The 14,326-nt window shown below is 37.9% G+C and overlaps 1 protein-coding gene across 8 annotated transcripts in view; it reads left to right on the top strand.

The window, feature by feature from the left end:
- The window catches only part of PKP4 (plakophilin 4), a 240,409-nt gene that overhangs the window by 174,597 nt on the left and 51,486 nt on the right, over positions 1-14,326 (top strand). For 6 of the 8 annotated variants that reach the window (XM_046018367.1, XM_046018372.1, XM_046018369.1 and 3 more), the window contains 3 exons: positions 6,774-6,905; positions 7,015-7,205; positions 10,677-11,229. In XM_046018367.1, coding sequence (XP_045874323.1) covers positions 6,774-6,905; positions 7,015-7,205; positions 10,677-11,229 — 876 coding nt within the window. The remainder of the gene's footprint in view (positions 1-6,773; positions 6,906-7,014; positions 7,206-10,676; positions 11,230-14,326) is intronic. The other 2 variants (XM_046018370.1, XM_046018371.1) reach the window with 1 other exon arrangement.

Consider the following 14,326-nt stretch of genomic DNA (forward strand, 5'->3'; position numbering starts at 1 on the left):
AAACTCCTTATTTTTCTAGTTTTCCTCTTACATGTATAAATGCTTTATGGTAAGTGTAACACCTGTATTTTAATTCATGCCTGGACTCAAAATACTCAAAATTGATAAATATTCATTTTAATATTACTATTTCCAGAAAGACCTTTTTTTCTAATGATTATTTTTTAATCATTTTGTATTCCTGAATGGAATTCAGGAATTTTTAAATATTATGAAGAAGAGATCCCCCTGGTGACATATAAAACTATAAAATACTTTTTAGATTTGCATTATAGAAATTAAATAAAGTGCTTTATACCAGCTTATGCAGAAACTAAGTTTGCTTAAGCCACACAATTGAATTCAGGCTGATAAGCTTTTACAGTGGATTTTAAGGCAGGCTAAGTGATGTTTAGAGCAAAGTTTAAAGTGAACCAGAAGATACTTCATTAATGATTTCCATTTTCCAAGGCTTTCCACTCAACATTTTCTAGATGAGTAAAATTTTTAGAGCCACTGCCTCAGTATTTTAAAAGATAGCATAAGTGTGTATAAGATCCAAGAATCTAGATACACTCAAGAGAACCAGACAAGAAATAGTTCAGTAAACAAGAGCTTTTGCCCATTCCTGGAGGTTTTAACTTATTTTAAAGCCCATCTTTTAGAGGATATCATATGTATATAGTAATTCATATTTTGAGTCCATACACCCCACATATCTATGATCTTATGTTATTAGTCAATGTCTATCTCTGTCTTCTGTGAATCAGAGAATGTTTTTATGGTTCATGTTTCCATCACCCTATTCACATTTCCACTCAGCAACAGTATTTCCCAATCATCTCATTTCCTCTGGTAATAGGGTTACCTGCTGTAGAAGTGATTCTTGTACATTGAAGAAGTTACTGAAGAGGAGAAGTCTTCAAGGTCATTATCCATGTTCTCTTCCAGAATTTGTAGTAGAGCTTCGCTTCTTAGCCATAGAAGGCACTGGAATATTGTTGTAGCTCTGTGGAATGTAGACTCCCTCCTGAACCTGTCGCCCTACAAGAAGCCAGAATACCAGAGCCAAACAGGAAGTTGAGTCCCCATAAGACAAAATTTTTAAAAAAGACAAAATTTTCTACTCATATTTTCATAAAGTGTTGCCACTCAGAGTATGAAAGCCTAACCTCAACCCACAGGCCAAATTTGGAAGAAAAGAGAGCTACTAAATTCCCTTAACTGTCAAAGACAGCATCATCTGCCTTAACACTGCATTCTATTACCATCCCAGGAGTCCTGCCAAAACTCACATTGCACTATCTTTTATGTAAGGGCAAACCTTTAAACACCATAGCAACTCGGAACAGGCACAAACAAGAAGAATCTAGCAAAAAGTTGTAATATGCTGGACTGTGAAAGACTAATTACAGAGTTGTATATACTTACAATCTCCTTACTGATCTCTAGGTTCCTGTTTCCATGGTGATTTAACACGTAGCACAGACCTCCATTTCATATACCATAAACAGTAAGACACAGATTAACAAAGCAGAGCAATTTCAGTAATTTCAGGTTATTTAGAGAGACCTTGGTCTGTTTCCTGAGCCTATTTTCAAATGCACACTTGGTGTATATTTGGGAGATAAATCATAATACACTTTGTGTTTTATCTTTCAGTGTGAGCTTAATGGTGGATAATGCATGAGATTTGTGTAGCCCTACAGCATTAGTGTCCCTCACCCCCTAGTATTTTCTTAGCTGCAGCCTTCTGCTTTTTCTAATTAATTGCCCTTGTTTAAGTGATTTGGGGGCACTCAGATGAAATGTAGCAGGCAAGAAGGACCCTGGTTCCAATAATCTCCCATTCACAAAACACAAATGGAGATTATTTCATTCCTCCTTGAAGTTTGTTAAAGTTCCATATTCTTAGACATGCATTTTCATAGAAGATGCTAATTTGATGTTTGAAAATGCCCCATAAAATATTTCTGATGTTCCACAAAACATGTTTGTGGAAAAAGTAACATATTCTTCAGTACACAGATGAAAGAAGTAGCATAGACATTGTGTTTGCCAATTTTTTTAAACTTTATTTTTTCAGTGTTCCAAGATTCATTGTTTATGCATCACACCCAGTGTCTGCTCCATGCAATACGTGCCCTCCTTAGTACCACTACCAGGTTCACCAAACCCCCCACTCCCCTCCCCTCCAAAACCTTCAGTTTGTTTCTCAGAGTCCACAGTCTCTCATGGTTCGTCTCCCCCTCTGATTTCCCCCATCTCACTCCTCTCCATCTCCCCACGTCCTCTGTGATATTCCTTATGCTCCACGAGTAAGTGAAACCATATGACAACTGACTCTGCTTGACTTATTTCACTCACCATAATCTCTTCCACTCCCATCCATGTTGATCAAAAGTTCGATATTCATCCTTTCTGATGGAGGCATAATACTCCATAGTGTATATGGACCATATTTTCTTTATCCATTTGTCTGTTGAAGGGCATCTTGGCTCTTTCTACAGTTTGGTGACTGTGGCCATTGCTGCTATGAACATTGGGGTACAGGGCGCCTGGGTGGCTCAGTTGTTAAGTGTCTGCCTTTGGTTCGGATCATGATCCCAGGGTCCTGGGTTCGAGTCCCACATTGGGCTCCCTGCTCAACAGGAAGCCTGCTTTTCCCTCTCCCACTCCCCCTGCTTGTGTTTCCTCTCTCACTATGTATCTCTCTGTCAAATAAGTAATAAAATCTTAAAAAAATAATAAAGTGAACATTGGGGTACAGAAGGCCCTTCTTTTCACTACATCTTTATCTATGGGGTAAATACCCAGTAGTGCAATTGCAGGGTCATAGGGAAGCTCTATTTTTAATTTCTTAAGGAATCTCCACACTTTTCCAGAGTGGCTGCACCAACTTGCATTCCCACCAACAGTGTAAGAGGGTTCCCCTTTCTCCACACATCCCCTCTAACACACGTTGTTTACTATCTTGTTGATTTTGGCCTTTCTACCTGGTGGTAGGTGGTATCTCAATGTGCTTTTGATTTGAATCTCCCTGATGGCTAATGATTATGAACATTTTTTCATATGTCTGTTAGCCATTTGTATGTCTTCCTTGGAAAAGTGTCTGTTCTCCGTTTGCCATTTTTGTTCATCAGAACATCTCTCAGTTTCATGTTCTCATTGTGCTAAATCACAACATGCCAGCTATTTAACTCTAGTTTACAGCAGTGATCTTGAAGTGATCCCATCTTGTAAGACTGGTTTCTCTGGTAAATTTGACTAGTGTCTTCTTTTATTCCTCATAGTACCTATTTTTAAAAGACATTAATTTTAAAGTAAGACTACATAAATAATACATAGTTAATAATTTTGAACCTTACCCTACTACAATAAGAATACCTTCTACAATGATGGGGAACTGGGTCTTCTTACTAATAGCAACTATGTGTGTATATATTTGTGTGTAATTTGGGAATTACAAGTTGTCAAGAAAATAGTAAATAATAGTAAAACAGTGTGAAAATGATTTAACTTTCTTTTAGTGATTGAGAAGAGATACCAATATCTTTTTGTCTTTGCAGATATATATTACCATTGGGCTTCGTTATAGAAGTAGAAAAATGACCAAAGAACCCCTTGATAGTTTAGAATTGGTTGCTTTGTAGCTGATTAATATGATAATATATCATAATAGTTATAATATGGTAAATACATATTTATCAACTTTTTTAAAACTTTAACTTCAGTGTTTACTTAAAGATAAAAATAGGGGTGCCTGGGTGGCTTGGTCAGTGAAATGGCAGCTTGTGATCTTGGGATTGTGGGCTTAAGCCCCACACTGGGTGTAGAGATTACTTAAAAATAAAAAAAATCTTTAAAAAGAAATAAAATTTAGACCCTGTTCTCTAAATAACTCAGATATTTAAATCATCAAATTAGATTTAGAGGACATGGGAATTTAGTATTTTAGTGTTCTAGTTACCATCTCACTGTCCTTTTCCATATTCTATTTTTTTTGAGGTCTTACATTTAAAAGTATAAGAAATGGGTCCCTGGGTGACTTGATTAAGCATCCAACTATGGATTGTGGCTCAGGTCATGATCTCACATAGGACTGTGCATCCAGCAGGGAGTCTAAGATTCTCTCTCCCCCTCTCCCTCTCCTCTCACTCTCTCCCTCTCTTTCTTTCCCTCTGCTCCTCTCTTTCTCTCAAATACATAAATCTTTAAAAGTATAAGAAACGGATACTAATATTTAAAGAGGGTACATGGTTGTGTTACTTTCAGGGCAATTTTGTTTATTTTGTTTGTTTTTGTATTTTTTGAGATAATAATTCTGTTAATTAGGGTGACCAGGGTAGAATCCTGTACCTCACAATTTGTGCTTGCTCTGTTTAAGATTATTTATTTTAAATAGCTTCTCTTAAAGAAGAGTTTAAATGAGCACAGTTGTTTGTCACACGATTTGTGAAGAACTGTTCCACTGGATGAGGAGACACAATTGCTGAGGTACAGATCTTTTAGGGGCCTCTTTCTCTTTTCCTATTTAAATACTAGTTCCTAATAGTTAAAAAGAGAGAAAAGAGGCATACATGGACTCTAATGGATTTTGGTTTCCATGGTGATAAGTTTTCAGCTCCTGACACTGCATGCCACCAGGTGTTTCCAAGCCAAAAGCTTTGATGTATTGGTGTCCCATGTTTTAATCTTGTACTAAAGCTGAAGCTAAGAACTATCTAAACCTCTTTTTCTTTTAAAAAATGATACATTTTCCACGTAGGAGAAGTCCTGGAGCTCCCACAGGGGTGCTTCCGTATCTCCAGAGGGTTGCTGTTCTGCATTCGATGTGTCAGAGCTCCATTTTGGATGAAGTCACAGTAGACTGGGACACAGCCCTGCTGTCCGGCCGTCCCACGTGTCGCTATTCCCCGGCACACCAACTCCACATAATACTCTAGTAGCCTAGCAAACTACGTATTTTCCTTAGTCCTTCATAGCATTCCAGTCAGAAGTGCTACATAATAGGTAGAACCCGAGAAACTCGTAACAGGAGACTTACGAATGAAGCAGATCACTCCCCAGGATCATCAGCCTGACAGAGCCTCAGATCAGGTTTCAGTGTGTACCAGGGAAACCATATACAATCTGTGATCTTTATGGAAATTCCAAACTTCAGAATTCAGAACTGTCACAGAACTCTACCACCTAGAAGTGTACTGTCAAATAATAAATCAGGAGACAGGTTGTTAAAAACCTATATTAAGAATGTCAGTGAATCTTTCTGGAGGCTAGGGAACAAAACCTTGGATTGAATTCAGTGTCAGGCTTAAAGGTTTAGAATGCAGCGGGGCTCCCGGCTCTCCTATAAAACTTGTATTTGCTTTCCAAACTAGCTTGATCAGCAATGCCTACAAGTTTTACTTTGCTTTGCATAGATAAACTTTATTGAACATAATAAAGCCACAGCACAGTGCCAGGTGTGAATCCATACTCAATAAAGAGAAGCTGCTCTTCTTAACTGGGAATTTATTGGACAAATACTTACCAGTCACCTACAGAGTACAACGTACCTATCACAGACACTGAGGACATAACAAACAGACCAGACAAAAGTCCTTGCTGGTGCTGAGCTTACACACTAATGGCGAGAGTTTACATGTGCTAAAGAAGGGGAAAGTTTTACTTCCTAAAGGAAATTTTTCCTAAGCTCCTTTCCCTCAAATGCTCCCTGTGTCTCCCACACACACCTATCTTTTCCCATAGCTGCATCATTCTTAGAGCCTTAATAAGTAGTTAAAGGAAGAAAGAAAGGAAAGACAAATGAAAACATTGAAATCCTCAGGGGACTCAAAATGTGATACAGACTTTGTGTAAATCTTCGAAGAGATCGTGAAGCAGCATTCCTGAAAAAAATGTTTGTTTGTTAGTAACCTGAGGGTTAAGTTTGAGGAAGAGACTTCTGAAGATAATCAGAAGATGGGCAAATATATTTTGAAGAAGTAGAGAAAAGAGGTTACATTTGAATGGAAATGGGGAAAGGTAGTGTGATTTACACCACCCCAATTTACAGCATACAAAACAGATGTCAGAGATAGGGAAGGGGATAAATAGTTTTGTTTTTAAGATCAAGATGGCAAAATGACACAGTTGAAAGTAAAATAAGATAGTGGGAGAGACAGATTCGGTGGGAGGAAACAAGAATCAGGCTTAGATATGTCTATATTGATTCAGAAAAAGACTAAAAAGAGTAAGGTAAGCAAATAGATTAAAAAAAAATTTGAAATTTCCATCATTTGTAACTCTGAGAACACCATACAGAGTTCCATTGATTTTAGATAACATGAAATAAAACATAAAACCCTAGCTCTGCCTTCAGAGGTTTCATTACCAAGCTCAATAATATAAACACCATGCAAGTTTTTATTTCAAACATTTGGAGGTATGGAGGATCTTTTATTAAACACTTGGCCACCATTCCTACCCTGAGTCTTCCTCTTGGAGGAAGTCACTTGAGAGTTGAGTTTTTCAAGGAGAAACAAGGTCAGCTTTCAGATTTTAATTTCCTATAATATATAAGTTAACTTGGGGTGGTAATCAGGATGAAAAATTGCCATAAAATTTAGACAAACATTAATAAAATGAGTATATGAAACACTTTCATATAAAGAGTCTAAATGATTGTGCAGTTTACAATGAAAATGGTATAGAATGTAGATTATAAGAAGTTACAAATATCTGAACCTTTGTAGCAAGTTTTGATGTAATACTGTCATTAGATTTAGCTGATTAAACTTTTCTTCTTACAGATGTGCCAAATACTGGTGTAAACAAACCTAGAGTTTCTGACGCTGTCCACCCCAACAACTATCTCATCAGGACAGAGCCAGAACAGGGGACCCTCTATTCACCAGAACAGACATCTCTTCATGAAAGTGAGGGTCTGTTGTATTATCTTTTAAGTATCGATCTGCTTTTAATTTGTGCTATTTGAAAATGAGCATCAGAAGTGTAAAATAAACATATTTCCTGCTGGTTTCATTCCTTCAGGATCATTGGGTAACTCAAGAAGTTCAACACAAATGAATTCTTATTCTGACAGTGGATACCAGGAAGCAGGGAGTTTCCACAACAGCCAGAATTTGAGTAAAGCAGAAAATAGACCTCAGCATTCATTCATAGGATCAACTAATAACCATTTGGTGAGGAATTCAAGAGCTGAAGGACAAACACTGGTTCAGGTAAGCCAAGCACATCAAGAGCCTTGTGAAGAAATAGCCTCCTAACTGAATATCTATTGTAAGTATTCTGTATTAGATGTAAAAATCAGTTCATACAGTTCTGATCTTACAGAATGGACAAAGTAGTAAAATCATTTTAGCACTATTCAGGTCTGTGATATTTTAAAAAAAATCTTGTAGGAATTATTTATTAGCTCATATTAATGAATTCTGACAAATTCTAGATACGGGAGAATAATTGTTTTTAGAAGAAGCAAGTTTGGCGTGGAAGGGAGAGTCCAGGGCAGGAGTATGAGAAAACTGGGTGAACTGTTGTAGTCCCTCTAGGGATCATGCATTCCTGAAAGTACTAGAGCTACAATATGTTCTAGAGAATCCTAGAGGGCAGAGCACTATTCTCACACCTGAATAAAATGGGACTGGCCTGTTCCAACCAAAGTTTTTTGCCTTCACCTTTGGAATTGTTCCCTGAAATCACAATTCTTTGTTAGAATGTAGTTACTCTTGGGTGCCTGGGAGGCTCAGTGGGTTAAGCCTCTGCCTTTGGCTCAGGTCATGATCTCAGGGTCCTGGGATCGAGCCCCACATCCAGCTCTCTGCTCAGCGGGGAGCCTGTTTCCTCATCTCTCTCTGCCTCCCTCTCTGCCTACTTGTGATCTGTCTCTCTGTCAAATAAATAAATAAAATTTTTAAAAAAGAAAAAGATTGTAGATACTCTTGCCTGTGGAAGGTTATCATATACAAGTGTAGCTATTCTGTTAAGTTAGGATTTTCTAACTTGTTGGTCAAAAAATAAGATGGCCTGTGTATATGTCTACAAAAACTCCTTAGCTCCTCCCACACTGCCACTTTATTCACATCAGTCCACTAGCATGGACCAGAATTAATGGAAGCAGCAGGATCCTGAGTGAGAGTAACCAGTGAGGATAACAATCTGTCCAAGTACCCCAGTGATTTCTGTGGAGCTGAAAAATGGCAAGATCATCCAAGAAGTTAGGCAGCCACTAATCTTCTGATGATGTAATAGAGGGAGCCCTACAGGTAACACCACAGTGGACCAGGCTTTCTGCGCCGAAGGAGAAACACGAGAGGGCTTTGGCACTTTGGCTCAACAATTTAGAAGAAATTTTTTTTTTAATGGATTTCTTTTTTTTTTTTTTTTTTTTAAGATTTCATTTATTTTTTTGAGAGAGAATGAGAGGGGAGAGGTCAGAGGGAGAAGCAGACTTCCTGCCAAGCAGCGAGTCCAATGTGGGACTAATCCCGAGACTCCAGGATCATGACCCAAGCCAAAGGCAGTTGCTTAACCAACTGAGCCACCCAGGCGCCCAGAAATTTTTAAGTAATGAGAAACATTTCTGTATTAAAACTAAAAAAAATTACTGCTCATGAGGTTTTTTTCTTGTCCAATCATCATGTTCCTATTGCATGCAGTTTTAAGCCAAGCCGCACCCCCAGTCCTTAGAGTATACATTTATTCTTTTGCCAATAGGGATGCTCTGATGGGAACGTTTGAGCAGCTTTGGACTAAGTGCTTACAGAAGTTTATCTGCTTAGGTGAATTTTTACGTTGGCTGGTTTGGTCACACTTTAGAATAGTAATGATCTTAACTACAAAAATTTGTTGTCCCCCCCCTGCAAAAGTGGGCATGTTACCTCTTTTTTCCTCAACTTACAGTAAGCTGATTTTGTTCCTAGAGCTTAAGAATTAGGTTGCAAGGGGGTCTCTGAAATCTCTTGATTTGCATGTAGTCTGGGCAACACATTTCTAGCTCTTAGACCAAGTATTCCATTTTGGTAGGAAGTCGCTCATATGTGAGATCTTCTTAACTTATTTTTAACACTATTTCTAAATGCTGGGCACAGATTTTAACTTTCCAACTGTCTACTCATTTGCAAACTCCCTCTTTCTTGCCTTGTTGTTTTATTTACCATCGCTTTCCCACCCCAGATCTTCTCTCCATGGCTGTTGCCCTCCCAGAGTTGTTGAGTTTGAGCATGCATAGGTCTACTTGCTTGTCTTCATAAGACAAAGCATTCTTCCTCTTAATGACGTCTAAGAGTGTACAGAGTCCTTGCCTTATTCCAGTTTGTCCTCTTAGTGTCCTAAATAAAAGTGAGGGGGGGTTGGTGGGAACTGTACTCCAGTAGCCTAGTCCTGGGCTTGCAGCTCAGCACCCTGCTGTCAGATCCTAGGCCGGTTCCCTCTCAGGCCAGTGCCCCAGTCCAGCCACCATCCTTCAATGTGCTGCATCAAGAAAGGCCTCTGAGACCTAGTGTTTGCAGGAGTCTACAGATTCATAGTAGGACCATCCATAGCAGAAATGTTCTTCATTTCCCATTCTGGTCTTTTCCAGCTGGCTAGCCAAGAACCCACCAGAGACTTTGAGCATTCCTCCTGCTGCAGCAGATTTTGGGGTACTTTTTTGCATCTTTTTAAATCCACCAGCTAAAGTTAAGAGCTCATACATCAAAGGAGGTAGAAAGAAATGCCCAAAATGACCAGGAGCCACACCTGAGCCAAAAGAAGAGAAATTTGGCTAGAGCACCTGTGCAACCAAGCTGTCCCTTGGGAGTAGATAAACAGAGGAGAGCTTTGGACCCCAGGTCCTATGCAAACATTCATTTATTCCACATTGAGAGAACATTCCTTTTGTTAATGGGGCCAGTCCATAATGATGAATAAATTATAGACAGTCCTCTAGCTACATTTAGATTGATGCATTCAAATTTTGTTTTGTTTTACATAAATGCATTGCCTTGGCCAAAGTTTGACTCACAGGGCACAAAATAAAGTAGATTGTTCCAATGACCCTTTACACTTGCAGTACAGCATTTTTTTTTTATTATAGTATAATTAACATACAGTGTTATATTAGTTTTGGATGTACCATATAGCAATTCAACAATTCTATGTATTGCTCAGTGCTCATCACTATGAGTGTTTTCTTAATTCCCTTTATCTGATAATTTCACCCATCCCCCCACCTGCCTCCCCTCTGGGAACCACCAGTTTGTTCTCTGTATTAGAAGTCTGTTTTTAATTCCGTTGTCTTTTTTCCTTTGTTCCTTCATTTGTTTCTTCAGTTCCGTGTGAGTGAAATCATACGGTATTTGTCTTTCTGTCTTATTTCACTTAGCATTGAATACAACATCTTACCAGTTGTGAAAAATGCATAGGCAAGAGGGTAAAATATATAAAGACGAAAGAAAAAGGAATATTAAGTATTCTTCAGATCTCTCTTTACTAGTTGGTTTTAGTATTCTGAAGGGGAAAAGATAGAGGTTAAACTACCAAGAAAAGGTAGACCAAGTAAAGCACAATAAGGACAAATACCCAGTTCTAAAGCATAAAAAGGAAAAAACAGTGAATTCACGTTCTTTAATGAGCTATGTGCATTTTGTTTCTGTAATGACAGTGGACACAAAACCCTGGATAAACCCGTTCTCTTTTCTTCCCCCTTTCATCAGCCATCAGTAGCCAATCGGGCCATGAGAAGAGTTAGTTCAGTTCCATCTAGAGCACAGTCTCCTTCTTATGTTATCAGCACAGGCGTGTCTCCTTCAAGGGGGTCACTGAGAACTTCTCTGGGTAGTGGATTTGGCTCTCCATCAGTGACCGACTCCCGACCACTGAACCCCAGTGCATACTCTTCCACCACGTTACCTGCTCAGCGGGCAGCCTCTCCATACGCCACACAGAGACCCGCCTCCCCAACAGCTGTTCGTCGGATTGGGTCAGTCACCTCCCGGCAGACCTCCAATCCCAACGGACCAACCCCTCAGTACCAAACTACCGCCAGAGTAGGGTCCCCGCTGACCCTGATGGATGCACAGACTCGAGTAGCTTCCCCATCCCAAGGCCAGGTGGGGTCGTCGTCCCCCAAACGCTCAGGGATGACCGCCGTACCACAACATCTGGGACCTTCACTGCAAAGGACTGTTCATGACATGGAACAATTTGGACAGCAGCAGTATGAAATTTATGAAAGAATGGTTCCACCTCGGCCAGACAGCCTGACAGGTGAGTGCAAGGTGACAGCACTACATAAAGCCCAGGGAGGAAGCCTTGTGCGCAGTTGTGCAGTCGGAGCTGAAACAGAGCACGATGAAGTGGTTTCGAAAAGCTCATGTTTTTCTCTCAAAGTTTACATTGCTGACGTCAGGCTGACTTCTTTCAAGCTCTAATTCTTAATGCATGAAACTGTATACATTTCTATCAACCAGAAATCGTTTTTCACAAGGAATACATTCTTCCCTCTCCCAATATTAGGATATGAAAAGTACCTTTTTGCACTGTAGAAGCACTGGTTGGAATTCTAAGCTGTTTGTTGGGTTTGGGTTTTGTTTTTTAGTGTATGTGCTGCCGAAGCGAGCACTGGGTTTTGTTTTTTAATGAAAGAGTTTTCACCAGCTAAGCTTACTCGTCTCCAAACCCCTAAGTTATGTTAAAAGATGGAATCAGAATATCTCTTGAAATATTGAGCTTTTTTTTTTTTTTTTTAAGAAATGCTTTAATGGTATACTATATGGATTTTTCTCACCAACTGCCTTGATTTTAGCTTCACGACAGGAAATTCACAAAGCTCTTATGATTACCTTCAAATGCCACTCGGATTAAATCAGAAAGACACCAGGAAGGTGCCTGATATTACAGCCATTTCCTTCTGGGTATTTTCATGGAGGGTTTCCCACTTAATGTATAGACATTATTCTTTTTATCAAAATGAAGCTTATCTTTAGTTAGTGTTTTAAGTTACATGTTTAAAGTAACATATAAACAATGGGGAAAAAGTTAAAACTCTATAAGAAAATATGAAATGCAAAGTGAAAATCTCAAGCTCCTCTACCCTCCCCCAGTCCCACCCACCAGTGTGTGTGTCCGTGTTCACATGTGTAAGTATATATATATATTTTACATACACATGTGAACACATTGTTTTTTATACTGATGGGAATTCTACTATATATTTATATACCTTATACATCTAGAAATGTATACCTTATACTATATATTTATATACCTTATACATCTAGAAATATGTGTAATATACATATCTTCTTTTTTAATATGTCTGAGAGCTCCATTCTGTCAGTAGATGCCTAGAACCCCAATTTTTATAGATATAATTTATTTAATCTCTTCCTTATTAATGGACATTTAGGTGGTTTTTTCATTTTTAGGTATTAGAGACAATGCAGTATATATTGTTAGCTCTTATTCTGGCATGTTTTGCACATAGATATTAAGATAACTATGAGATCCATTTCTTAAAGTAGAATTGCTGAGTCAAAAAATGTCCTTATGTGTTCTTAAAGAAATAACTGTCCTACCTCCTGCATTTCAGGAAAGCTGCACAGATTCCTATTTCCACCAATAGTTTTGAGTATATCTGTCCTCCTCATCTTCACTAGCACTGCGTATTGCCAGTGCTGCATCTTGGCCAATGGGATAGGTTAAAAGCTGCATCTCATGGTTTCCAATGCCCTTCATTGAGCTATGACTGAGATTGAGGATCGTACGTGTTTATCAGCCATTTTAGGTCTTTTCTACAAACCACAAGTTTAGGATTTTTGTCTGTATAACTTGTAAAAGCTTTTTATACTTGAAGTAAAATAGTTTCTTGTAATATGCTTCTCAAGTATTTTTTCCATTTTGTAACCTGTCTTTTGACTTTGTTTTTGATATTTCTTATCTAAGTTTTTAAATATTTGGTGTGGTAAAATCAGTATCTTTTCCTTATGGCTTTTGAGAAAGGTAAAGCCTTTTTCAGATTTTCTAATTGAATAATTTTGCATGAAGAATTAATATTGAACTAGAATTTAAGCTCAGAGAAAGTCCAAGTGGAGAAACCACCTCTTACTCATTCAGTCATCAGAGGAGAGTGCTTGGCTTAGATATTTTCTAGCATGCCTCTGAAAGTCTGCAGCAAAGTGAGGTAGGAATCATTTATGAAATACTGCCTCCCAAGGAAACCTTGAAAGATAAATAGTTCTGAGGATTTCTATACTCCCCCCTGTGAATGTATAGAAAAGCTATGGAGAAATCTATGTTTGCAATAGAGTGAAGTAGAAACCCAGAAAGGAAGTGAGTACATAAATTACAGTCTGTATTTAACTGTGAGATGGATGATCTCCTTTGGTTTAAAAAGCTTGCCTTCTGACATTGCAGGTGAAATTAGACGTTGTTTCAGGGGGGAAAAGGCAGACCTAGCCTATCACAGATATTTTTTTCCTAATATTTCCTTGTATAAAGGGTATAGAGAAGCTTTGCTTCTCATCTGCCTGCCTACTTATTCTGAATGTGGATCCTGTTTCGTGAATTCCTTTCTTTTATTCTTACTTCAGAAAGTGTTTTACTTGTCACGATATTTACTATGGTTCTTGATTTCAAAGGATTAATAACCTTCTAACTGATAAGCCTGAAGCAATATTTTGAAATAGATTCAGACACTTGGATATTTGGTTATCATAAGTTCAATGATGATACAATATGTGTATAAATTACGTCCTACAACAGAAAAATGTGCCTGCCCTAAAATACTACTTTTGGTATAATCATAGCATGTCAAGAAAAGTTTGGGGAATGCAAGGAATACTATTTGGAAGATAAATTTGTATTTATTTCTAGTATCTTAAATATAAAGATTTTAAATCACAGGGAATATGTCATTGTAATAGCTAAACTAGTATGTGGAACTGCAAATAGAAACTATCGTATAAGTAAATAATACTGTGGAAGATCAGTGTTTTCCATTAGTTTGAGGGGGAGAGAAGACTATTAAAAATTAATTTGTGTGAATACTTCTGGAAAAATTATTTCTAATAACAATTATAGAAGATAATTTGTCTTCCAATTTAAAAGATACTTAGTTTTGGTGGACTTTCCACACATAATCATTTTACTTATTCTATAGAGGCTATGTTATTTTTTTATTTTTTTAAATGTAAATCTATAGAACTGTGTTTTATTTGCTTGCATGAATAGATGAACAAAAGGAGTAACTATCACTGTTATGTTATTCACAAAGATTCTAAAATCAAAAAGTAGTATATTTCACTCTAGTTCTGGAGCTTTTGTTTCACATTATAGTCTGTCACATATAGTAATTTCATCTCAC

Source organism: Meles meles, chromosome 9, assembly GCF_922984935.1.
Source record: "Meles meles chromosome 9, mMelMel3.1 paternal haplotype, whole genome shotgun sequence".
In the NCBI taxonomy this organism is placed as follows: Eukaryota; Metazoa; Chordata; class Mammalia; order Carnivora; family Mustelidae; genus Meles; species Meles meles.